The sequence below is a fragment of the Pseudorasbora parva genome, chromosome 6 (assembly GCF_024679245.1).
Source record: "Pseudorasbora parva isolate DD20220531a chromosome 6, ASM2467924v1, whole genome shotgun sequence".
In the NCBI taxonomy this organism is placed as follows: Eukaryota; Metazoa; Chordata; class Actinopteri; order Cypriniformes; family Gobionidae; genus Pseudorasbora; species Pseudorasbora parva.
Window position 1 is genome coordinate 51,474,753 of NC_090177.1, and position 27,286 is coordinate 51,502,038.

The 27,286-nt window shown below is 42.8% G+C and overlaps 1 protein-coding gene across 1 annotated transcript; it reads right to left on the minus strand.

Annotated features, from left to right (window-relative positions):
• Window positions 1-26,274, minus strand: LOC137079104 (stonustoxin subunit alpha-like). The gene is made up of 7 exons (XM_067447067.1): window positions 26,165-26,274; window positions 9,869-9,981; window positions 9,712-9,760; window positions 8,127-8,219; window positions 6,265-7,968; window positions 818-853; window positions 1-602 (listed from the first exon to the last, which is right to left on the minus strand). Exons 1-7 carry the CDS (start codon window positions 26,253-26,255, stop codon window positions 67-69), a joined length of 2,622 nt encoding a protein of 873 aa, XP_067303168.1. The 5' UTR covers window positions 26,256-26,274; the 3' UTR covers window positions 1-66.
• Window positions 26,275-27,286: the final 1,012 nt, after the last annotated feature.

Here is a 27,286-nt window from a genome sequence, read left to right on the forward strand (position 1 = left end):
CACTGTTACTGAATTATTATGAGCTCAAAGCCTTATGGGTAGGAACTCTCATCAGTCTATCCTGATTCATGAAAACAGGGTCAGTGAGGATAGAGGATAAACCACAAACCCAGGATAGAGTGGCTGGGTGAATCTGGTCTGGGCTGAGTGGATGAGGCTCATTGTGTCTCCAGAGACGCTGTAGAAGCTCAGAGTTCCTGCACTGGGGTCCACATACACTCCGATTCTTTTATTGTTACTCCTGATGGGCTTCACAGTGAGTTCAGTCATTCTGTCATTGTGTATGAATGAGTAGCTGAAGGAAGTGCAGTACAGACTCCATGACTGAACATTATATCCAAACCGACACTCTTTACCCTCTCCCTTCCTGCAGATGCTCTTATATGACACTGATAGAAACACACGATCACCCCTCATCTCAATCTCCCAGTAAGAGCGTCCACTCACACTCTCTCTACACAACACCTGAGGAAAATGATCAAATCTGTCCGGATGATCAGGATACGACTGGACTGTGGTAGTGTAAGTAATCTCTCTGTTGTCCTCAGACAGACTGAGGTGTTTATTCACTGTGTTAAGCTCCAGAGTGAGCCGATGCGAATCTGATGAAGAGAAAACACATCAGCATCAGAAATTATGAATCTGATCTTTTACTGAAGCTGAACTCTTCATGTTCAATATATCAGCAGTGTCTCAGTTCAGTTTAATCATCATTCACATGATCAACTCTCTAAAACTCTTCTGTCATATTTCCTCTCCTCCAGGAAGAGCATGAACACACTCAGGAGTTTTTCTGCTTGTGTTCTCAGCTACTTACATCGTTGGAAGTCTTTCCTGGTCACGGGATCAGTGTCTGTGGAAATCAACAGACATGAAGAGTGTGATTATCATGCCAAGAGAAATGCATCCATTGCTAACACATGCAGAAATCCTCCAGCACAGAAGATATTTAGAGAAATGTCTCTGCTGTTCACAGAGCCTGAATTCTGACTCAAGCACTATTGAGCGTTTGACACTACTGACATGTCGCCATATTTGATTTGGCTTCTGTAGACATCAACTGATCACAGATCGGACTGGCGAGGGAATACGACTCAACTTTCACTTTGTTTATCATAAAGTAATCATATCACTTCATAAGACTTAGATCAAACCGCTAGATATTACTTTATTTAGGCAGTCATACAGTATGTATTTATAATTATGGCTTTTGTGTGTGTGTGTGTGTGTGTGTGTGTGTGTGTGTGTGTGTGTGTGTGTGTGTGTGTGTGTGTGTGTGTGTGGGCATGTTTTTGTGACATATGAGGACTCAAATGTGTATAATGCCATGGGTATGACACAGGTATTACAGGAGAGGGTGAAATATGAGGACATTACCCATGGCCCCACTTTACAAAAGGCTTATAAATCACACAGGAGGAGTTTTTATGAGAAAGTAAAAATGCAGAATGTTTCCTGTGATGGGTAGGTTTAGGGGCAGTGTGTGTGTGTGTGTGTGTGTGTGTGTGTGTGTGTGTGTGTGTGTGTGTGTGTGTGTGTGTGTGTGTGTGTGTGTGTGATGGGTAGGTTTAGGGGCTGTGTGTGTGTGTGTGTGTGTGTGTGTGTGTGTGTGTGTGTGTGTGTGTGTGATGGGTAGGTTTAGGGGCTGTGTGTGTGTGTGTGTGTGTGTGTGTGTGTGTGATGGGTAGGTTTAGGGGCTGTGTGTGTGTGTGTGTGTGTGTGTGTGTGTGTGTGTGTGTGTGTGTGTGTGTGTGTGTGTGTGTGTGTGTGTGTGTGTGATGGGTGGGTTTAGGGGCTGTGTGTGTGTGTGTGTGTGTGTGTGTGTGTGTGTGTGTGTGATGGGTAGGTTTAGGGGCTGTGTGTGTGTGTGTGTGTGTGTGTGTGTGTGTGTGTGTGTGTGTGTGTGTGTGTGTGTGTGTGTGTGTGTGATAGGTAGGTTTAGGGGCTGTGTGTGTGTGTGTGTGTGTGTGTGTGTGTGTGTGTGTGTGTGTGTGTGTGTGTGTGTGTGTGTGTGTGTGTGTGTGATTGGTAGGTTTAGGGGTTGGGGCAGTGTAAGGGGATAGAAAATACGGTTTGCACAGTATAAAACCATTACGCCTATGGAATGACCCCATATGTCATAAAAACAAACGTGTGTGTGTGTGTGTATGTGTGTGTGTGTGTGTGTGTGTGTGTGTGTGTGCGTGTGTGTGTGTGTGTGTGTGTGTGTGTGTGTGTGTGATGGGTAGGTTTAGGGGCTGTGTGTGTGTGTGTGTGTGTGTGTGTGTGTGTGTGTGTGTGTGTGTGTGTGTGTGTGTGTGTGTGTGTGTGTGTGTGTGTGATTGGTAGGTTTAGGGGTTGGGGCAGTGTAAGGTGATAGAAAATACGGTTTGCACAGTATAAAACCATTACGCCTATGGAATGACCCCATATGTCACAAAAACAAACGTGTGTGTGTGTGTGTGTGTGTGTGTGTGTGTGTGTGTGTGTGTGTGTGTGTGTGAAGTGAAAACAGGCACAGAACTGAATTGAGGAATTCCTGGAATATCACAGGTGGAATATTTCAGGTCCAAAATATAGCAAAAATGTTGGTCTCCATGGTAACTAGCCTGCAGCACCATATGCCATCTTCCTTATGCCAACATGCAGGGCAAAAAATACCACTTTCACATACTCCGCCATAACACTTTAACTGCATATCTGCGTTTTGAGGTGGACTAGTGAGTCACGTCTGTATTTTGAGTTGTGTTGACCAATGATTGATTGCATCAATTACAGCAAAGTGAAAAGTGGCATGCATTGTGTACAAAACAAATATTACTTTAATCTAAGTGTGATACAGTATATATCTGACACAGTTCACTGAGATATCATTCTATATGTAAATATTAGTGATGGAAAATCACTTTTTTTTTTAAATTTTTCTTATTTGCTTGAAAAATGCTTAACCCCTATGAATTTCTGTATGATGAAATTTATTTTGAATAAAAAAAACTGAGCATCTCGTTTGAGATAATCCTCTGAATAGAGTAATCAAATCGGTCACAATCTTCCTTTATACTTTTTTACAGGGCCAAACTCTTCAGAGGGAACAAAAACTGAATGGAGATTATGATATTAAAGTTGAACAGGTGAGTTTATAAAAGTCAAAAGACAAATCAAATCATTTTTTAACTGTCCCTGCGGTTTTCATACAGAAAAATATATGTTTGTTACATATTCTCATGATCTCCACAGTGGTACAGTAACCTACATTTGACATCAAATACATACATTTACTCTGTGTCTTTGTGGCATTCTATTTAAAACTTAACACAATTAAGCCAATATTCAATACACAGCTTTCTAATGCCACCTGGGAACATGACATGGACTACGACCTCAGTCTAACATGACTCAAGAAGACTGGACACTCATTCAGCACACAACTTCCTCATACCACCTGGGAATATGGCATGGACACTAATGATAGTTTAATTGTTATATACACACTGTCCGAAACATTTATGACAGCAAAAAAAATAAAAATATATATATATATATATATTATTCAATGTCTACTTCTATGTACCCGAGGTAAGGGATTTCCAAACCAGTGGCTGTTTCTGAACTGCAACCAATGGCATAAATGTAACTGATGCTGGGTCCCATGGTTCAAACCACGACCTAAAACAGCTTTCTGTAATGGTCGATACCATGGAGCCAGTAACTTTCAAGCAGGGCCCTGAGGCACCCCCTGTAGTAATGATGAGGTATGGGCATGAGGAGACTAGGCAAGACACAGATACGGTAATAGGGGAAACAAACGAGCCATTCATAACCCCAACGAGACTGTGGCTCTGCAGCCAGAACTCAACTGCCTTACATCGCTCATAGGGTTGAGCTGGAGGGCCAAGAGAGTGATGTTACGATTACATTCTCAACCAAAATGACAGAGCTGCTGGCACCGCCTTCTTCCGTCACAGACACAAGACGTGGTGAACAATCGCGAAACTGGGGACTTTGGGGACTTTGACCACGAGCTAGAATCTGAATAAGTTGATCTATTTGCTTTTGCTGCTGATGCATTTGCTGCTGATGATTCCAGTAATGCACCTTATTCTGATGAACGCCTCCCATGTTTGGAGTTTATCCCTGTATCACTGTGAACCACAGATTGGCTCCGCCCTCTGGCACCACCTGACATCCCCTCTCGTTCCAAGCGAATAGCTTCCCCTCGCACCTCCAAAAGTGTTGCAGCAGGCTGACGCCGGACTAGTTGTTTTAATTCCCAACATAACACTAACACACCTTCAATTAATTGGTTCCATTCTCAAGGAACGAATACAAAACGGTCCATGGAACAAGCATTAATTCAACAGAACCTAGTGCTACCAGTCGTGACATGCTACTAGATGCTCCGCCAGGATCAAGGAACTCAACCAGTGCCCATTCCTGTCGCAGTCCCTCATTACCAGCCTTCAACTGGACCACAAGATTTCTTATTTCACGTAATTCAGCTTCCATAGTTAAAAACTATAAGGGGGTACTTACCAAGCAAATATCCACTGCACCACTCAAACAAAACCAACTAAGACAAAAACAATCACCATGTCTAAATCTGTACAACAGTCACAAAACTCTGCCAACGTGACACCAAATGTGGCATTCTAAAAAAATACTTAACACAATTAAGCCAATTATGGCAACAACTACACTATGTCACCCCGTAAATTGACACAAAGTACCATAAGTACACAGATACGTAGTAGCTGAGATAGGTATCAGACAACAATGTAATGTTGTGGTTGTAGTATAATGTGTTGGTTGTTATATGCTCATTATAATTGAAAGAAATTCAGGTAAAAAGAACAAACAACCAGAAGTTGTGTGGCTGCCTTTTTTATCAAGCAGAATTAATCATTGTTTATGTTGGAAACCCACCCAAAATCAGATATAAAACTGTATTTGATTTAAATATAATTATGAGATGTTATAACATGTCTAACATACTCCTCAGCCACACTCCAGGACATTAACACGGCATACCAGAAATGACATCAGACTCAAAAATGATGCTTTTTAGATGTCAAAATCATTCCTTTCTATACCCGTGGAATGTACCCTTTCACCCTCAATAACAATAATGGTGGATCACATTACCACATCTTTAAGGACTTTTTGTGACATGAATGAAGCAAATAATATGTTTACATTTATAGTCAATTGGGAAACGCTTTACAAACTGTTACATTAATATTGTAACCGTCTCGGTTACGAATGTAACCTTAGTTCCCTGAAGAGGGAACGAGACGCTGCATTGAAATGCTGTGAGAACGCCTCTGCGTGATCGCGTCATGAAGCGCGTGTCGAATCAGTCCAATCGGAAGAAGGAACATCATAGGCCGGAAACTATAAAGCACCCGCGAACACAAACAGAAACTAGCTTCAGAAAAGCCTGAAGTAAGTGATCACGGGCATGCCGGGAGTATGGGAGGGTGACCCAGCGTCTCGTTCCCTCTTCAGGGAACTAAGGTTACATACGTAACCGAGTCGTTCCCTATCAGGGAACTCGAGTTGTGTCGAAACGCTGTGAGAATGCTTATACCCACATCGCCATAGGACCAAATGCCTCGTATGTGTGAAACCGTTGCGCACGCGACTACGACAACACCTGCGCTCCAACCGTAGATGCTGACAAAGGTAAGCGGGAGGACCAGCCTGCCGCAATACAAACATCCTGGAGGGAACCTCCTGACAACAGTGCTTTAGAAGCAGCCATACCCCTAGTAGAATGAACCCGGACGGCCAAAGGAGACGGCTGTCTGGACGCCTCATAAGCAAGCGAGATGGCCTCGACCACCCACTTGCTCATTCTCTGCTTAGATACCGGAGCACCCTTCGGGGCTCCAAAACAGACAAACAGCTGGTCAGTCTTTCTCCACAGGGCAGCTCTGTGGACATAGGCATCTAATGCCTTAACTGGGCAGAGCAGATTGAGTTTCTCTTGGTCTGACATCACGAAGGGAGGAAGACAGAAGGCCTGAAGAGTGATAGGACCCCTAGGGCCGGTCGGGACCTCATGACGCAATCACACAGAGAGTCACGCGCTTCATGACGCGATCACGCAGAGGCGTTCTCACAGCGTTTCGACGCAGCTCGAGTTCCCTGATAGGGAACTATCATTTTAAATAGCCACACCTGTTAGGAAATATGGTTGTCAATACAAACATTGACTGAGTGAAGCAAATTATTTATTTTTTAAAGATAAAGATTAATGCAAAGATATGTACATATGACACCTACCTGAAGACGGTATGGGGCCGATAGTGTCACTGGCTTCACTCACTCCCACTTTACCCACTACCCTGTAGCGGATCATGTACTGCTTTTCAGACTCCAATCCAGTCAGAGTAAAGACTTCATCAGGTGTGTTTATGGCACGCCACTTTTCCTCGATCACCTGCCGGTACTCCACTCTGAACTTCACAGTTTCTCCAGTTGGGGACTTCTGCAGTTTCAGGGACACACTGCCCTCCAGGACCTTCTTCACTTCTGGTGGAGGAGGCTTCGACACGGGCTGGAATTGTGTGTCTGTAAGCTTCCCTTTTTCATACAGACGGATGGAGGAGCCTGGACTGGATGGATCAGAGATGGCAGAAATAATGAATAGGTATGTCTTTTCATCTTTATTAGCCTCCGAAAAACTTCTGAAAAGAGAGAAGGTTTCTCTCATCTTTGACATGACAGCAGTATTGTTGAACCACTTTCTGACAGATGCCACAGAAACCATGTTGTGTTCCCCATCTAGCTCTTTAAACTTGTCAGATTCCAGAAACTTTGTCAGGGTTGAAAGATACGGGTCTTCATACTTCAGCGATGTGAAGGTCAAGCACACCACAACATCAATATCAAGATTAAAGAGGATGGTGTTGAGACGATCTGAGTCTTGAATTGTGATTCCCTCCAGCATCTCGATGTGAGAACTCAAGAGGTCAAATTCAGTTTGTACATCATCTAACCACTGGTTAAGCCTGTCCGCTTTAAAAGGGGAGCTGTAGTGGATCTTCTGAATGTCTTCTAGCGACTTCTCCTCCATCTCTCCTCCTCGTATAGCAGGCAAGACCCTGGCCACTGCTTTCATGAGCATTGTCTTGTAAATGCTAAATGAGCTCTGAAATAAGTGCAGCCTTTCTTTGATATCATTGAAATCATTCACCAGTGTTTTTCTGGACAGGTCGTTGTATGTCCTCTCTACTTCTCCCAGCCCCTCCATTATATCTTCAATTTTGGAAACCAGACGTGTGGTGATTTCTCTCTCCATCTGAGCAGCTTTTGTATCCAGTAGAGAAAGAGGATAGAGCCAGACTTTGACTGGAACTGCATTCTGTGGATTCTCCTTCAGGATAGTGGGGAGCTTCTTGTACACATCTAGGGCCTCCATGAAAGTGGTGGGGTTCTGATCAAGGCGTAAGTCACCATGAAAGGTGCAACCAATGCTCTCAGCCATTTTCTTATCACCATCTGTCATTTTTAGAGCTCCTTCTCCCTCAATAGAGAACTGAGGTATGTTCTTGACCATGACATTCAGTTTTCCCTCATTCTCCTGCTTTTCTTCCTTTTCTGAAAATCTCCGATCAAACACCATGAAGGCCTGAGCTCCGTACAGTACAGCCGTGACCACATGAGTGGCAGTTTTCTGATCAAATACTTGAGGGTAGGTGATCTGGCCCAGATGCCTCATAGTGAGCTGATCAAATCTGGTGGTTTCACTGTAATACATTGTTACTCTGGACTGTTGGTTTGAGGATTTGGTGTCTCGCAGAAACTTGGCAGATCCTCCCACCTCCACCAGCCCTCCTAAGAAGCTGGCCTTCAGGGAAGCACTTACATCCAGGAGACTGGCCTTACTAGAGAGAGAGTCGGAGCTACTTAAGTCAAAATGTGTTTTGTGCTGTACACGGCTGTCCAAATCTTCACTCAGTGAATTCTTATCCCACAGAGTAACACCTGAAATGAGAAATGGCTTTAACAGTCCCATATGAGGACACGATGCACGGTTGAAGAATCTTGCAGGTTTTATCATGTTACACAAGTACTAGTAATGCAACATTGGTTGAAGAGGGAAAAATAAACTTTTATTATTTTATTTTAGGTTGGTAAAGTACCTGGAATGAAGGTATCCTTGCGGAGGTCATACAGCATACCAGGATACAGAGGTCTTCCCAGAGCTGCCACTACAATGGGCTCTGATGTCAAAGCTAGAGTAAATAAGAAATAAAATGTAATATTTTTACTTAGGCAAGGCAAGTTTATTTGTATAGCACATTTCATACCCAATGGCAATTCAAAGTCCTTTACATAGAAATTAATTAAAACAGTTGAAACAAACATTAAAACATGTAATAATAAATAAACAAATAATAAAACTTAGAACATTCATAATATATATTAACAAAAGTACATCTGGTGATAATGAATAATGCTTTCCCCACCAGAATTTTTTTTAAAGTTGCCAGCCACCGTCAGCATTTTTAACCTTTTTCAAAGGTTTCTGGCCCCCAGAATATTTAGTTTTATGAATATTTAAACATACACAATATCAAAAGAAAACAGCCCCTATGCTAAAAAAAAGTTTTATTCCAGTTTTATACATGCCTTTTTTATCATCACTTTAATATGGATAAGTTTCATTTTAAAAAAAGCAACAACAAAAAAAAAGCAAAAAGCTGGGATTTTTTTGTTGTTGTCAAAGACTACATCCAAATGAGATTCAGAACAATGATAAAAACACAGATGGATTAGATGGAGTCCATCACCAGAGTTTTAAAGTCATTTAGCTCGTCCTGGGGTGACATTTCATTCAGTAACATTAAGCAGTTTTGATTTATATCCTGTTTAATGTTGATGATTACGTTATTTTATATAAAGCATATGATTACATATGATATCACTTGTCTGCTTCTTTTTTACCTGTGTTTTGACTAGGACATTCAGTACTCTTTCAGAAGATGTGTAATTGTGCCCCCTATAGTATAACAGTGAAAGCACGGAAACATGGAAGTTTCCGTCAATGGTAGGGAAAGAGTTGATATGGAAGAAATCCATTATAAAATAAAAGTTAGAAAAAAATAGAAAATTACAGAATTTCAACCTTTCAGTCAGAATATATAAAATCATTTCAAATGCTATATTCACATTTACAAATTCAACACATGCTTTTCTCCAAAGCAACTAATAATAGAGTCTCTTACATTAATTACCAGACATGGGTCTACATGGCAGTAGTTAGAGAGGGGCTTTACCATAAACTGGTCTCTGGAATGCCATCCTAAATGATGTTCACTACACTCCCCTCTGGTTCGCCCTCACTCTTCCAGCTCCACAGGTGCTGGACGCCATGCTCCTGAGAGCGACCCATTCTTTTACAAATGTTTGTAGAAGCATCTGCATGCCTAGTGCTTGATTTATACACCTGTGGCCAGTGAATGTGGTCCGGTTACATAGTGTTACGCGTCAACAAGACATAAATGTCACGTCACAGAATACCCAGATTCTAAATGTCTGAAGGAAGACTTTCTCTTGCTATGGCGATTCATGCGGTGAAGGGAAGAAGACTTGAAGTAAATTCAGATGCCCGATTGTACTTCCTAAGACAATCTGTCCTGAGACAATTTGTCCTTCTAATGATTTTAAATCCGTCCCTATGATATTGTTATAGCATATTCTAATTTTGTAACATTTTAATCTTACCTGGATATTTTGTGTTTCCTTTGGTATCAGGTTTAGATTGTAGCACTTCCTATTTGGAAGAATGGTTCATAAAATCATATAGAAAGAGTTTTTATTCTTCATCTCATGAAATACATCGGTTTACACTTCCACATTTTGTTTGAGAGATGGCACTTACCTGTGCATTCACCACAGCTAGGGTTGCCCACACTAAACATGTTGAGTAGATCCAGCTCGGCTGCTTCAGGGACATCATAAGTGCCGCCATCTTAGAATCATCAACAAGGAGACCTGTGTGAATATCAGTGAAGGTCAGTGAAGGAGTCGCATTCCACAACCTTGTCTTGTTTAGTTTTATTGTCATATTCTGCTTTGTTGTCTCTGTGCCTGTGAGTTCTGTTCCTGATTGTGCACACATGTTTTTTTGATTATCATTCCACATGTATTTAAGCACTCAGGTTTCCTCAGTTAAAGTTTCTGTGCCATCAATGTTAATGTGTATTTAAACCTCTAGGGTCAACTAATGCAATGACTGCCCAGCATGGTTTGGTAGATTTTTTTGGTGATTATCTGTCCTTTTTGTCAAACAGGAATGAGTAATACAAGTGGGTAATTTTGTGTATACTCTAAATAACAACAAAATGTTGTACATTTGTCAAATAAAGTAAATAAACAGGATGTGCTTTCTGCCATCTAAGTGATCTCAGTGATGGCAGAAAGCTCAGCCTATTTGTTTGCACTGTTTGTCTCTCTGAACTATTTTCTGAAATGCATTTAAAAGGCTTGGTGCTTTGTGAGTTCACGTCAATGGCCTGGACCGAAGACAAGAACATGTTGAAAGTCGTTATTTAGATTTATTTATTTTTGCACACAAAAACTATTCTCATTGCTTCATAAAATATTTTTTTCTTCTTATATCAACTCTATAAACGAATGTTGTCTCCTTTTATAGCAGGTGAACCTCCTAAATAGTATTCTATATCAGAAACAATCGATTGCTTTAAAGGGTCATGAAACCCCCCTGCTGCAGCGGTGTTTTTTCACACCTTCGATTTGAAAAGGCTTGTTAAAGGGGAGTGGTCGACTGTGAAAAGGTGGGATGGTATTGTGTGGAAAGAGGGAATGGTTTGCATAAATAGGGGAGTGTCAGTAGGTGCATTAAGATTAGAGATACCAACAGCAGCAGTTACAGCGGATCTGAGACATGTTCTTGGTTCACGTTGGCATTGTTTACCACAGTGAGATTAAATGAGGGATGAGTACAGCGAATGAGAGAGCTATGAGTGGCGTGCAGCAGAGATCGCAAATCATTCAGCTCTTCAAACCAGCATAATTCAGTGAGAGATGAAAATAAATGTTATTCTGCATGACGAAATATTTTGCAAACGTGATAAAACTATATTTGTCCAAATATGCACGCTGTTTGGCAAGATGAACAACGCGCCGACGTGATAAGAGAACGTGAACCACCCAACATGCGATGCGACAGAGATGTGTAATTCTAGATCGGGGTAAAAGCGAAGGGGTTTGAGGCTAGTCTTGACCGCGCATCTGAAGCAGAGCGACGCGCGCTGGGGTGCCGTGACGATCCGCGCGGTCACTCGGCAGCTAAATCTATATTTGTCCAAATATGCAGCACACTGTTTCACTAAGAGCCCGAACACATGCGGTTTAGTGCATGTCTATGACTACAAATAAAACGGAGAGGACGTGGCTTTTGTTCATTAGCCTAGAGATTACAGATTGGTTATTTTGCACTCCTGACATAGATAGTCAACGTTTGCAGGTTCGGCGTGCGATTGCTCAAGTTAATTTTAATTTACCGAGCCTTTGTAGCAAAGGCTTCCACAGACGGCTCCGGTTACAGCTCGCTCAGTGCCCTTTACGTTACTTCGTATCAGCACAACGCCTAGCTTTCCTCCGTGACTTTTCCGCACGCTGCTTCCAAAACTTCCCCACCATATCTCTACAATAACGATGGAAGACGAGCCTGACAGAAGTGACTGTCTCATGCATATTAACTAAATTATCTTGTATGCATACTACAGCACAGGGATTGGACTGAATGAGCTTTATGTCATAATTATATATCGAGAGTCGCTCAGAGCGGTCGCCGTCAGCATGTGCCCACCAGCCCATACTTGAGCCGAAAAGGCCGCGCCGACGTCAGCATTTGTGACGCTGCTCCGACTAAGCTTTTCAAACCCATAAGACAGAAATCGCTCTGAAAAATGCAAAAATAACTATTTTCTAATGGCGAATGCATCAGATATATGTCTACCTTTGAGTGAGGACACGTTCAAGATGCGGTGCAGTTGGAGTTGGAGGCCTTAGAGAAACAGCTAAAGGTTCTTGTTCTGTAGTACAGAGACAGTATAGAAACTGTGTCTATTCCATGAATATTGAGGTCAAAATCCTCTATAGGATCTAGAGAAAATCTAATCATTATTAAATGAAGAGTATGTAGGATTGTGGCCAAAACTGGTACTGCAATCTCTTTCAGATGACTGTAGAGCAGTGTATCCCCCTCCCCCTGACTCGAGGTTGCCAGATTGGCTACAGGATCCAGCAGAACGTCTGTAGCTGCAGCTGTGGTAACTAGAGCAGATCTGGTAACCTGAATGCCCAAACACTACTGACTCCGTGATTGATAGAAATCATGGTTTGGGGCGGAGCTTCGTGCCAAAACTCAACATGTCAAAATCAACATCTGTTGAGGGCTGCAACAACAACTTTATAATGACAATATCCTATCCTACGTATTTGAAATTAACATGATTTCTTAATGTCTAGTGACATATCAGTGCCATTTTATGATTAATTGAAATACATTTCTTAAATACAGTTCCTTTAGACCAGAGAATCTGAAAAGGACAAAAAAACTAGGTCTCCTTGAAGGTGTCATTAGCTGTCGTTTTTAGTTTTTATACTGTTGTCTGAGGTAAACTAATGATTGTTTGTTTTTTATATTCAAAAACATCATAACTAATAAGTAATAGGCTATTTTCTACACTGGTTTTAAGGTTCTCTCCAAAACGCTGGGTTTTGATGGGCGTGCTGCACTGGAGACTTGGAAGTAAATGCCCACAGCTAGGATTGGATAATATTTGCATATTTAATGAGCTTAAGCTCCCCTGTCAGTTCACATCAGGGAGGAGTGAATAAGGGAGAAGCCGCTGGAACTGGAATGGTTCTCTCGATCACAGGCTCGTAAATGTCTTTATTAAACAAACATAATAATTTATTTCTCATCCACTCGCGTTTGATTGGACTATTATTTTTATATTACACATAGCCCGCACGTTCGGACGATATAAACGCAAACCACACGCACACACACGTGGGCATAAGCCGCCCTTCAAATGTCAGCTCGAGAGAGAAGGAGAATAGCACGGATCAAGACCGAATATTATGAGATTCATCTGCCTGCCAGGCTTTGCGAGTCTTTACGTGTCTGAGTCCAATGTGCTAAAGGTATGCTCTGTTAGACAAATACACATAAGCAAAATGATCTATAACAATGCAGTACTACCACATATTAAAAAACGTTGTGTTTTGCACCATTCCTGTCAGATCCAATATAGAAGAAACAGCTTTGTGTTTTAATCTCATTGGCCCTCATTTATCAATCTTGCGTAGAAACGGGTGTATATGTTGGCGTTAGATTATGCTTACACTCCTCTCACGGTCTGATTTATGAAACTGTGCGCACCTCTGCAATTCAGGTGTACGCAATACCTGCCCTTGATAAATGCGGCAGCTGAAAACGATCGTCATTAGAATAACACGCCCCTATATATTCAAGGCTCCGCCTCCCCCACGCCCTCATTTTACGCCATGGACAAACAGAAGACGGCAAAGAAGCGAAACTTCTCCGACGTGGAGATTGAGACCATCACCAGGTGGAAAAAACGAAATTGTTTTATTTGGGAGTTTAAAGAATGGGAATAAAGGCACCCACAAAAACAAAATATGGACCTAAATTATGAGTACTGTTAATAGTGTGGAGTTTGAGAAGCGCAATCCAGCAGTTTAAAGCTGTCTGGATGAGAAATACTTATCACAATGCATTATTTTACAGCACATGTTTTGAAACAATTAGCATTCAATTTCGTATCACGGCACATGTATTGGGGTGTACGATATGATGATGATGTGATGTGGAGTACCATTCATTCACATTAATAATTACATGACAATTTGTAAGATTCTTCTTCTTATGATTTTTATTATTAATGACGCTTATTGTTATTTAGAAGAAGAATGTCGTCATTATTTATTTTATTATTATTATTTAAAAGAAGAAGAATGTCATTTTTATTATTTTGTCAGTCTGAATTATTTTCAGTCCAGTCCGTGCGCAGCTGTCGGGCCTAACCCTGAAGCGTCAGGTAAAGCGCACAGGCTCTACTGGAGGAATACAGGCCTACAAATCAAATGCTTTGGTAAAGTCACACAAATTAAACACTGAAGTCCATGTTGCACAAAAATAAACACTGATGTTTATAATTACTATGTTGTTGTTGTTTTTACAGTGGGTCATAATATAGCATATATTTGTCAGTGCGTTTTGTGGTGTTAGGAATTGTTTTTCTGCGCATTTTCGCACTAACTCCAAACGTGCGTTGGAGTACTTTTGATAAATGAGGGCCATTATGTCTACAAATCCAGCATCGACCAGAGATTTGTTTACAAACAATTCTGCAGTGAAATAAAGTGAACATGTCTTCCCCACGTGAGCTAGAACGTCATAAAAAATAGAGTTCAACCACACATTCTTAATATTACGCAGTGTTCTTCCACAAACAGGAATAGCGCAATATCTTGTTGTTGTTGGCTAGCTAGGACTAGCCGGTCACCTCCATGAGTAGGTGGGAGGGGCTACTGGATTAGATGAGTCGGTAGGCGGGGCTACTGGATTAGATGAGTCAGTGGGCGGAGCGGGAGCCGTCCCGCTCCAAGAGAAACAGCAGCTGCCCCTCTCCGAGAGAAACTGCAGAGCCGTCCCACTCCGAGAGAAACAGCAGCTGCCCCTCTCCGAGAGAAACTGCAGAGCCGTCCCACTCCGAGAGAAACAGCAGCCGTCCCACTCCGAGAGAAACAGCAGCCGCCCCTCTCCGAGAGAAACTGCAGAGCCGTCCCACTCCGAGAGAAACAGCAGCTGCCCCTCTCCGAGAGAAACTGCAGAGCCGTCCCACTCCGAGAGAAACAGCAGCCGTCCCACTCCGAGAGAAACAGCAGCCGCCCCTCTCCGAGAGAAACTGCAGAGCCGTCCCACTCCGAGAGAAACAGCAGCCGTCCCTCTCCGAGAGAAACTGCAGAGCCGTCCCACTCCGAGAGAAACAGCAGCCGCCCCTCTCCGAGAGAAACTGCAGAGCCGTCCCACTCCGAGAGAAACAGCAGCCGCCCCTCTCCGAGAGAAACTGCAGAGCCGTCCCACTCCGAGAGAAACAGCAGCCGTCCCACTCCGAGAGAAACAGCAGCCGTCCCACTCCGAGAGAAACAGCAGCTGCCCCACTCCGAGAGAAACAGCAGCCGTCCCACTCCGAGAGAAACAGCAGCCTTCCCACTCCGAGAGAAACAGCAGCCGCCCCACTCCGAGAGAAACAGCAGCCGTCCCACTCCGAGAGAAACAGCAGCCGCCCCACTCCGAGAGAAAAAGCAGCCATCCCGCTCCGAGAGAAACAGCAGCCGTCCCACTCCGAGAGAAACAGCAGCCGCCCCACTCCGAGAGAAACAGCAGCCGCCCCACTCCGAGAGAAACAGCAGCCGCCCCACTCCGAGAGAAACAGCAGCTGCCCCACTCCAAGAGAAACAGCAGCCGTCCCACTCCGAGAGAAACAGCAGCCTTCCCACTCCGAGAGAAACAGCAGCCGCCCCACTCCGAGAGAAAAAGCAGCCGTCCCACTCCGAGAGAAACAGCAGCCGCCCCACTCCGAGAGAAACAGCAGCCGCCCCACTCCTAGAGAAAAAGCAGCCGTCCCACTCCGAGAGAAACAGCAGCCGTCCCACTCCGAGAGAAACAGCAGCCGTCCCACTCCGAGAGAAACAGCAGCCGCCCCACTACGAGAGAAACAGCAGCCGCCCCACTCCGAGAGAAACAGCAGCCGCCCCGCTCCGAGAGAAACAGCAGCCGTCCCGCTCCGAGAGAAACAGCAGCCGTCCCGCTCCGAGAGAAACAGCAGCCGTCCCACTCCGAGAGAAACAGCAGCCGCCCCACTCCGAGAGAAACAGCAGCCGCCCCGCTTCAAGAGAAACAGCAGCCGTCCCGCTCCGAGAGAAACAGCAGCCGTCCCGTTCCGAGAGAAACAGCAGCCGTCCCACTCCGAGAGAAACAGCAGCCGTCCCACTCCGAGAGAAACAGCAGCCGCCCCACTCCGAGAGAAACAGCAGCCGTCCCGCTCCGAGAGAAACAGCAGCCGTCCTGCTCCGAGAGAAACAGCAGCCGTCCCGCTCCGAGAGAAACAGCAGCCGTCCCACTCCGAGAGAAACAGCAGCCGTCCCACTCCGAGAGAAACAGCAGCCGTCCCACTCCGAGAGAAACAGCAGCCGCCCCACTCCGAGAGAAACTGCAGCCTTCCCACTCCGAGAGAAACAGCAGCCGTCCCACTCCGAGAGAAACAGCAGCCGCCCCGCTTCGAGAGAAACAGCAGCCGTCCCGCTCCGAGAGAAACAGCAGCCGTCCCGCTCCGAGAGAAACAGCAGCCGTCACACTTCGAGAGAAACAGCAGCCGTCCCACTCCGAGAGAAACAGCAGCCGTCCCGCTCCGAGAGAAACAGCAGCCGTCCCACTCTTTTCTATTCTATTTTTTATGCAAGTTATTTGTAAATTAAACAAAGAAACTGCTGTCTTTTGTTCATTTTCGTTAACTTCAAACGTAGGCTAAATTAAAGAGAAGTGGTTGTTCTATAGCCTACATTGTTTATTTTTGTAATGCACGTTATAATTTGTAGCTACATTAAACACATTTATATATGTTTATACATATATTTTCTTGTCATGTAATTTAAAATGTGTAAATGAAAATAAATTGGTCTATACATTAGCCTACCCTTTTTACAACTAGCCTATTTATAGACCAATAAAATAACTTAAGTTTAACATCCGAAACAACAGACATTTTTATTATCAGCCAAACCAGAAGAAAAGCCTTTTCTACACTTTCATTGCGCTGAGCGGGAGAAGCTGGAGCTGGACCGGGATGGGGAATAATGCCCAATAGAGACTCTGGTAAGGCCTGAGCGGGAGAAGCTGGAGCTGGACCGGGATGGGGAATAATGCACATTAGAGACTCTGGTAAGGCCTGAGCGGGAGAAGCTGGAGCTGGACCGGGATGGGGAATAATGCCCAATAGAGACTCTGGTAAGGCCTGAGCGGGAGAAGCTGGAGCTGGACCGGGATGGGGAATAATGCACATTAGAGACTCTGGTAAGGCCTGAGCGGGAGAAGCTGGAGCTGGACCGGGATGGGGAATAATGCACAGTAGAGACTCTGGTAAGGCCTGAGCGGGAGAAGCTGGAGCTGGACCGGGATGGGGAATAATGCACATTAGAGACTCTGGTAAGGCCTGAGCGGGAGAAGCTGGAGCTGGACCGGGATGGGGAATAATGCCCAATAGAGACTCTGGTAAGGCCTGAGCGGGAGAAGCTGGAGCTGGACCGGGATGGGGAATAAGGCACAATAGAGACTCTGGTAAGGCCTGAGCGGGAGAAGCAGGAGCTGGACCGGGATGGGGAATAATGCACAGTAGAGACTCTGGTAAGGCCTGAGCGGGAGAAGCTGGAGCTGGACCGGGATGGGGAATAATGCACAGTAGAGACTCTGGTAAGGCCTGAGCGGGAGAAGCAGGAGCTGGACCGGGATGGGGAATAATGCACAGTAGAGACTCTGGTAAGGCCTGAGCGGGAGAAGCTGGAGCTGGACCGGGATGGGGAATAATGCACAATAGAGACTCTGGTAAGGCCTGAGCGGGAGAAGCTGGAGCTGGACCGGGATGGGGAATAATGCACAATAGAGACTCTGGTAAGGCCTGAGCGGGAGAAGCTGGAGCTGGACCGGGATGGGGAATAATGCACATTAGAGACTCTGGTAAGGCCTGAGCGGGACATCATCTTCTGGGATGAGCAGGGCATATTTCCACTGTCCGCAGCTCTGCAGGGCCGAATCGGTCGACGGCTGGCATGTCATAAAAAGTAGATGATGCATCTGAGATGATGAGTTGAATAAAAATAAGTAGGCCAACTTAAAAAAAACTTGGACGTATATAGGCTAAATGTTTAAAATATATTGTAATAGTTACATTTAACATAATAAATAAACTGTTAACTAATATTTGCAATTTGACAATATTCAAGCGGCTAGATTTACATGCTATGGTCCAGCCCATCGTCACAGGCTTTGAAGCATGTCAAAACCCAATAAAAAGCTTTAAAAAAAAAAAAATTATATATAGCCTATATATATATATATATACTATATATACTATATAGTATATATATATAGTATTAAGTATTATTATTATATATCCTCCATTTCTCTCTTTAAAATCTCCTCACGAACGTCCGCTGTCAGTTGTCACAGCCTAGGCCATTAACGGCGCTTTGGTTCATTGTTGCCAAGTCTGGAATTGGGCTGCATTTAGGCTACTGTTGCTTTGGGGGGTTTGTAGCCTTTTTTTATTTTATTTTTATTGACATACAGACATACAAACCACAATAGTGCAGTAATTGACAATCGAGTAATTACATAATTCTAGAAGTGAAATAAAAGTGTGTAAATGTATAGGTGTGTGTGGGTGAGTGTGGGTGTGGGTGTGGGTGTGTATTCATAAGCAAAATTACACATTTACTATTTATTATAAGATCACTACCATCACTTCTCATCATCATACCATCATCATTGTAATAATCAGAGTCCCCTTTTTTTTTATCTAATATTTATCATTGTCACCACTTTCAATGGATCAATACATTTCACATAGTATAATAATAATAATATAAGATAATCCTCCCCCCACATCTTCTCAGTCCCTATACTTTTTATTTTATTTTTATGTTGTGTGTAGTGTCTAAGGAGCATTAAAAGAAGGGGGACATTGTGCGAGTGTCTCAACTTAGGACAGAGATGCTGTCCTAGAGAAACCATTTCTCGCCTGTCTTGCCTGCCTTAGTGTTTATGAGGTTTTTCAATTTAAATATACATACACACATTTCTCTTCTACATTGTGGTGCATTAAAAACACATGAAAAGATTAGGGGGAAAATTAGAAATAATCAATCGATTTTACTATAGTAGTAGTGGTGACAATGAAAACCAGGTTTGAAGTTCCAAAACAGCAATAATAATAGTTGATGATGATGATGATGATGAAAGCAAAGACAACAACGGAAACAACAACAATAATAAAAATAATAATAGCAATCATAACAATAACAATAATGAAAGAATAATGACAATAATTAGAGCTATGCAGTAATATCCGTGGATTGATTAAGGGATGGGAGGAGTCGGAGTTACGGAGAGAGAGAGGATTCAGAGTTGTAAGAGGTCAGAAAGTGTTGGATGGCAGAGGTCGCTTTCAGATGAGGGATTATAGGGGAGAGATGTGTATTCCATTGTAATAAAGTCGGTGAGAAGATTTTTCCAGTGGTTAATGTGTATTTTGTTACGAGTTTTCCAGTTCATGAGGATAGTTTTCTTGGCGATGGTTAGGGCTATGAGGAGAGTTTTAAAGTTTATAGTTTTATCTGTAATTATTGTGAGGTCCCCAAGCAAGCAAAGAGAGGGCGATAGTGGGATGTGGCCGCCCACTATAGTGGATAGTGACTGTGTGACCTCTTCCCAGAAGTGTTTGATTGGAGTGCAGTGCCAGGTTGCATGGATGTATGTATCTGTAGATTTCTGACTGCAATGTGTGCAAATTTCTGATGTGAAACCCATTTTAGCTAATCTATTGGCCGTGTAGTGTGTTCTGTGAAGTGTTTTGTATTGTATCAATTGAAGATTAGCATTTTTGGACATGAAATAGATGTTTTTACAGATTTGGGTCCAGAAGTTGGCATCAGGAGCTATTGAGAGATCGTTTTCCCATTTTATTGTTGGTAAGTATATGGTCTGAAATTGATTTGAAATGATTTTGTATATTTTGGAGAGAAGTTTCTTTGGAGATGAAATGTTAACCAAGTCTGATATTGCTGGGGGAAGTTCTGAATTTGTGGCTCGGATGTTTATTTTTGCCAGAACAGAAGATTTGAGTTGCAGGTATTTTAAAAATTCATTGCTCCTGATGCCAAACTCCTGGGCCAGATGCAGAAATGTTGTTAATGTGTTGGATTTGAAAATATGGTTAATATGAGTGATACCCTTTTCAGTCCATGTGCGAAAGTTCAGTATTTTTTTATAGCTAATGAAGTCACGGTTGTTCCACAATGGGGTGCGGATAGATGGAGCTAGTACAGAATTTGTGATTTGGTGAAATTTCCACCAGGCTGTCAGAGTGGAAGCTATAGTTACAGCCTTAAAACATGTGTGTTGTTTGATTGTTTTTGTGAGGAATGGTATGTCATCTATATTTAATTCTTTGCATAGTGATTGTTCTATATCTAGCCATATAATATCGGATTGGGTGGGGTGGATCCATTTGTATATGTATTGCAGTTGTTTAGCTATCGAGTAATAATAAAAATTTGGTGCTTCTAGTCCTCCTTGAGCCTTGTTTTTTTGTAGTGTGGTGAGTTTTATCCTTGGTGTTTTATTTTTCCAGTAAAAGCGAGTGATAATGGAGTCTAATGATTTAAACCAGGTGAGTGTGGGGTGGCTTGGAATCATTGAGAATAGATAGTTGATTTTTGGTAAAATTGTCATCTTTATTGCTGCTATTCTGCCAATTATGGAGATTGGAAGGTTGACCCATCGAAGCAAGTCATCTTCTATTTTTTTTAGTAGTGGTGTGAAGTTAAGTGTTACCAACTCTGACAGTCTGGAGGAAATCTTGATGCCTAAGTAAGTGATGTGATCATGACATATAGGTATGGGTGATTGGTGGGGTGCCACATCCCATTTGGTTTTATGTAAAGGGAGGATGGATGATTTGTTCCAATTTATTGCGTAATCTGAGATTTTTGAAAAAGACTGGATTGTTTTAATTATTTCTTGTGCAGACACTAGAGGTTCTTGTATAAATAGTAGAATATCATCTGCATAAAGTGAGATTTTATGTGTTTGTTGTGGTGTTTCAATGCCTTTGATTGATGGGTTTTGGCGGATGGCTGCTGCTAGAGGTTCGATAAAAATGGTGAATAGAGATGGAGAGAGTGGACATCTTTGCCTCGTCCCCCTGTGCAGTGCAAAGCTTTGTGATGTTAGTCCATTGGTTGTGACTGTGGCAGACGGTGATGTGTATAAAATCTTGATCCAGTTAATAAATGACTCTCCAAAGCCAAATTTTTGTAGTGTGGTGAATAAAAATGTCCAGTTGACCCTATCAAAAGCTTTTTCTGCATCTAAGGTGGCAATGAGAGTATCTTTCTGTTGTACTGATGAGTAATGCATTAAATTGTATAATCTGTGAGTATTGTTGGATGCGTGTCAACCCTTTATAAAGCCGGTCTGATCAGGATGGATGATATGTGGTATTATTTTTTCAATTCTGTAGGATAATGCTTTGTTGATAATTTTTATGTCAACATTTATAAGTGATATAGGACGGTAGTTAGATGTGAGGGTGTGGTCTTTGTTAGGTTTAGGGATGAGTGATATAAGCGCTGTGTTCATGTGGGATGGGAATTTAGCATTTTGTTTTATTTCTGTTATTGTTCTACTGAATAGTGGGAATAAGGTTGACCAAAAACGAATGTAGAACTCAGCAGGGAAGCCATCCGGTCCTGGTGCTTTATTATTTTGCATGTGATTGAGCGCAGAGTGGAGTTCTTTTTCAGTGATTGGTAATTCGAGAGAGTTCATTTGTTCCGGGTTGAGTTTTGGTAGAAGGGTGTTATCAAGGAATTGGTTTATGTCTTCTTGGTTTGGGTCCAGATCTGATGAGTATAATTGTGTGTAGTATTCTTCAAATATTTTGTTTATCTCAACTGGAGAATTGGTTAGCTTCCCTGCTGAGTTTCTAATGGAGGTTATAGCTGTTTTTTCTTTATTTCTTTTGATTTGACTGGCTAGATATTTACCGGATTTGTTGCCATGGTGAAAAGTCTCATGACGAAGTCTGTGAATAAGAAATTGGTTTCTTTTGTTTATTATTTCATTAAGCAAATATTTATTTTCTCTTAATTCTTTATGGATGGTTTCTGATGGGTTGTTTGCATGTAAAATTTCTATTTTTTTTAAATTTTTCTTCTAGTTGGACTTCTTTTTCTTTTTCCTTCTTTTTTTTATGGACTGAATATGATATAATTTTCCCCCGTAATACTACTTTCCATGTTTCCCAGAGAAGTGATGCTGATGACTTTGGAGAGTCATTTATTTCAAGGAAGGATGTCCACTCTTTCTTGAAGTAGCTGTCAAATTTTGGACCTTTAAGAGTGATGTATTAAAACGCCATCTGGTGGGGTGCTTCTGTTTTGCAGGTGGGTTCCATGTGAGAGTTACCGGAGCATGGTCACTGATACTGATGGGATGAATTTTAGTTTCTATAATATTTGGTATGATTGAATTACTGATTAGAAATAGATCAATGCGGGAGTAAGTTTGGTGGACATTGGAATAAAAAGTATATTCTCTGGCGAGTGGGTGTTGTAGCCTCCAACCATCGCCAAGACCAAAATCACTTTTGGGTGTTTGTAGCCTATAATCCACAGGTTAAGTTGTCTTTACTTACGCAATATTTCTACCGCCCACGCCCCGCATTTTGGGATATTTTGGCCTATTCTGGCCGTGATTCCGATACTTTTGAATAATAATTGGAGGGGTTTTGTTATTCAGACCTGGCAACCCTATTCCTCGGTTCGCCCTTCGTGCAGCTTCACTTCGTGCACTTTGAAGGCGTGGCCTGGCCTGGCCTTCGAAGTGCATGGCCTTCAAAGTGCGCACCCTTCACTTTGGGAAACAGCTAATCTGTCACATGCCTGGCCTGTCTTGTGTGCACATGTGGGTTTTGTGATGTTGAGCATGTGCTCCTGTCATTGTCAGATCCCGCCCCCTTGTTATCTGATTAGTGTTATTGGCCCCACCTGTGTTCTCTGATTCCCTTTTGCTTTCTTCCCTTCATAAGCTACTTGTGTTTGTCAGTCTTGGTCGGATTGTTGCATGTTCTGTCTACATGTCGCGGTTTCCCCGTGACCCTTCCTGGTATGTGTTTTTTATGTTATGACTCTGTTTATGCGTTTTCCCCCCCTCGTGGGTTTTTGCTTTAAGTTTAAATAAATTATCATCTTCTCCTGCACTTGAGTCCTCACACCAGCTTCCTTTGTGTTAGATGTGACAGAACGATCTGACCATACTATCAGGACTCCGCAGAGACGGTCTCCCTCGGTGCCAGTTCCGGGGGTTCCGAGTCCAGACATGTCCTGGAGGGCTGTAATGGGAGGCTTTGTGGTGGCAGTCCTGCATGCTTTGAAGAAGCACAGGGTGTTACACAGGGTCCCTGTTCCGGTGGATTGTGTTCCGGTGGTCCCAGTTCCGGTGGTCCCGAGTCCAGACACAGCCTGGAGGGCTGTAATGGGATGCTTCGTGGTGGCAGTCCTGCATGCTTGGGAGAAGCAGAGGGGGTCATCCACAACTCTGGTGGTACCAGTGCCGGTGGATCGTGTTCCAGTGGTCCCAGTTCCGGTGGTCCCGAGTCCAGACAGAGCCTGGAGGGCTGTAATGGGATGCTTCGCGGTGGCAGTCCTTCATGCTTGGGAGAAGCAGAGGGGGTCATCCACAACTCTGGTGGTACCAGTGCCGGTGGATCGTGTTCCGGTGGTCCCGAGTCCAGACAGAGCCTGGAGGGCTGTAATGGGATGCTTCGCGGTGGCAGTCCTTCATGCTTGGGAGAAGCAGAGGGGGTCATCCACAACTCTGGTGGTACCAGTTCCGGTGGTCCCGAGTCCAGACACAGCCTGGAGGGCTGTAATGGGATGCTTCGTGGTGGCAGTCCTGCATGCTTGGGAGAAGCAGAGGGGGTCATCCACAACTCTGGTGGTACCAGTGCCGGTGGATCGTGTTCCAGTGGTCCCAGTTCCGGTGGTCCCGAGTCCAGACAGAGCCTGGAGGGCTGTAATGGGATGCTTCGCGGTGGCAGTCCTTCATGCTTGGGAGAAGCAGAGGGGGTCATCCACAACTCTGGTGGTACCAGTGCCGGTGGATCGTGTTCCGGTGGTCCCAGTTCTGGTGGTTCCGAGTCCAGACACAGCCTGGAGGGCTGTAATGGGATGCTTCGCGGTGGCAGTCCTTCATGCTTGGGAGAAGCACAGGGGGTCATCCACAACTCTGGTGGTTCCAGTGCCGGTGGATTGTGTTCCAATGGTACCAGTGCTGGTGGATCGTGTGCCGGTGGTTCCAGTGCCAGTCCCGTTTTCCCCGCGACCCTTCCTGTTATGTGTTTTTGTATGTTATGATTCTGTTCGTGTCCCCCCCCCCCTCGTGGTTTTTTGCTTTAAGTTTGTTTTATTTGTTAATACATTATCTTCTCCTGCACTTGAGTCCTCGCACCAGTTTCCTTTGTGTTAGCCGTGACACAATCAAAATGTAACAATTTATTAACAGTCAGGTAAATGTATAATGTCAATTACATAATAAATATTTTCATAAGGGTTTGTATAATGTATTTTGTAAAGTCAGGCTGTTTGTACATGTGTCCAGGAGAGACATGGGGTGAGTTATGTCTGATGCAGGACTGTGTATACTTTTAACAAGTGGCATAGTGGGTTAGTTCTTTGATGTATGGATTTTTTTTTTATAAGGGAAGTGGATTGTGCTACATATGTGTAAGCATTAAGTATAAACTCTATTTAAAACATAGGACGCATGTTTCTTTACTTTATAAGGAAATCTCTTCCTAGCGAGTTCCTCTATATAACATCCAAATTGAGTTCTGCCCTGAAAACAACAATGGAGAAGGAGACGACAACAGTGAGATAGACGAAGAAGGGAGAAGGTTAGAGGAACAGAGGAATGGAGAAATGCATACAGCTGGCACGAAGACAACAAGTTTCTCTCCTATGCCTGATACATATGACAATAAAGAGTTATTTGACAAGGCAACTGGTATCCGGTCCTGTGATTCCTTCATAACGAGGAAAACTGTAATTACAGATAAACATTAGAAACAGATGCACAGATCAGATATAAAAAGGTTAGAGAGAAAAGTTCTGCACCATGATACAACAGTATTACTCATGCTATCAAGAGAGAAACTCATCATCTAAAGTGTAAATTAAAGCAAACTCATTTAGAGGTCTTCATAATCGCGTGGAAAGACAGTACTTCCTGTTATAAAAAGGCACTAAAAGCAGCCAGGGCAGAGCATATGCATATATAAAATATATAAACATTGCAATAAATTGGAGCAGTTACATCAGTGTGCGGACATCAGTGTTTTGCTTCAATAACACTAAATTTGCCACAAACAAAACCCAGATGTACAGGTAAAATATATAGTCAACATTTTTCCCATCATACCACAATTGTTTGATTAACATTGAGATAGACAGTCTACATATTAAGACCCACTGTAACGCTCAGATATAGTGCTACACATTGGATGTTTTTCTTTCCCAAAGGTTACCCAAACGTTCATTTAAAACTTAACAGATGTTTGGGTGAACACATGCCAAGATCAATATTCTGAAAGACTGATTCTGTGTATCTGTGTAGGTCCGGATTGCAAGCTCTCTGGTTTTTGTGTGACACCTCAGATGTCATTCGGTTAAGATTGCTTTGTTTAAATCAGCGTGAGTCTGAAAATCATATTTCATTGGTTCAGACTCATGCCATCGAGAATTTCCTATGAATGTTCACAAATTTTGAGATACTGTGCTTTACAGCTATATCAAACTTGTGCTGAGCTGAGGGGAAGAGGCATTCTTCCAGACAATTGTTCATGGATTACTAAAACAAAGGAAAGATTTTAGGAAGGTATACCTCGCAGAAAACACAAATACAGATACTTTAAATACTATTTAGAGCATGGGAATCGCTAGACAAGGTTATAATGAATACATTTTTGTGAAAACCTCAAATTTGACCAAAATCGACATTCCCCCACTTGTTTTGCCAGTAGCTCATAATTAGCATTACATCTCATTTTGCCTGCATGGGTCACACACAGAGATATAATAGTTAAAATATAATATAATAGTTAAATATAACCTTGAACTTTGTAATCTCTCCAGTTTCAAATTCATGGTTTCTCAACTTCTTACATCTATCCTCTGAAAAATGTATATTTTCTTTTCAGTGAACATTGATTTACTGTGAATCTTTTTTTCTCAATCTTTATCCAACACATTCACACTGACACTGCCTAAAATCACATCTTACCTGCAGTCTCTGTTCTCGATATGGGGAGTCTGAAGCGGATCAGAAATCTGTAGGGATATTTATAGTCCTGATACTGAGGGAATGAAAACATGCGATGTCGGGAAATGTTGAGAAAGAGGAGGGGAAAGGTGGCCAGTGGCTTGTGTCAATGGCCCTTTGACCTTGAAATGCTTTCAGTGCACAATGTGTGAGGTACAGAGTACAAATTATTAAAGATGTTAATTGTAATAAGTTGAATAAGCTTTATGAAAGGCAGTTGCTGTGAATGAAACATTTATGTAGATGAAACACTTATTTTGTGTTTTCACAAACAAGTATTTTAAAACAAGTTTTTGACTCGGTTGGACCATGTTTGGTGTCCTGTTTGAATAAGTGCTTTTGCTCTGGGACTATCCTAGCCTGATTTTACCAGACTCTCGTACATTTCATTTGTACATAGAGTCTGGCCACTCTCCATTGACAAGGGTTTATTTCCGCGAAGGCGGGCACCCTGTTGAGGTTTAAAACTATTGGATCAGCCCTGAGCCACTCTGGATCTGCCATAACCAATCGCTAACGTTTGGTCGTGACGTATGTCATGCGCCCTTCGCCTGTTTCACTCATGGAAATCCGACAAAATAAAAGTGCACATGTGCATGCCACCTCAGTAATAAAACTATAGGATAAAACCTAAAACTCGTGCATTGGGATTGTGATTTATTCACGCCACGGTGGACAGGAGAGCTTTGTGATCGGGAACGCAGCGCTCACGTGGGCCGTAACATCATTGTATGCTGTAAATAAAATGTCATATGCTTGGTATGATAATAAATGCTGCTATAAATTACGGACCAATTCAAATGTTTAAGTGCTTGAAATATATTGCTCTTCTAAATACTTGCCAGGATTTTAAGGAAATACGAGTCTAGAAATGCATCCTAATAACAGCAAAGCAACCGTATGGTGTTCTGCAGCGGTCAAAAATGATTACAAACAGTGAATTTGGAAGTGATATATTGTTGAAAACTCAGAGATGTTATTTCGGACAGCTGTTTTATCAACACGAACTTGCGTCTGTCAAAAGCAGTAACGTTAGGTAACTCGGCCGAGGGGCGGGATAAACGGTTGTCTTTCAAACTCCCT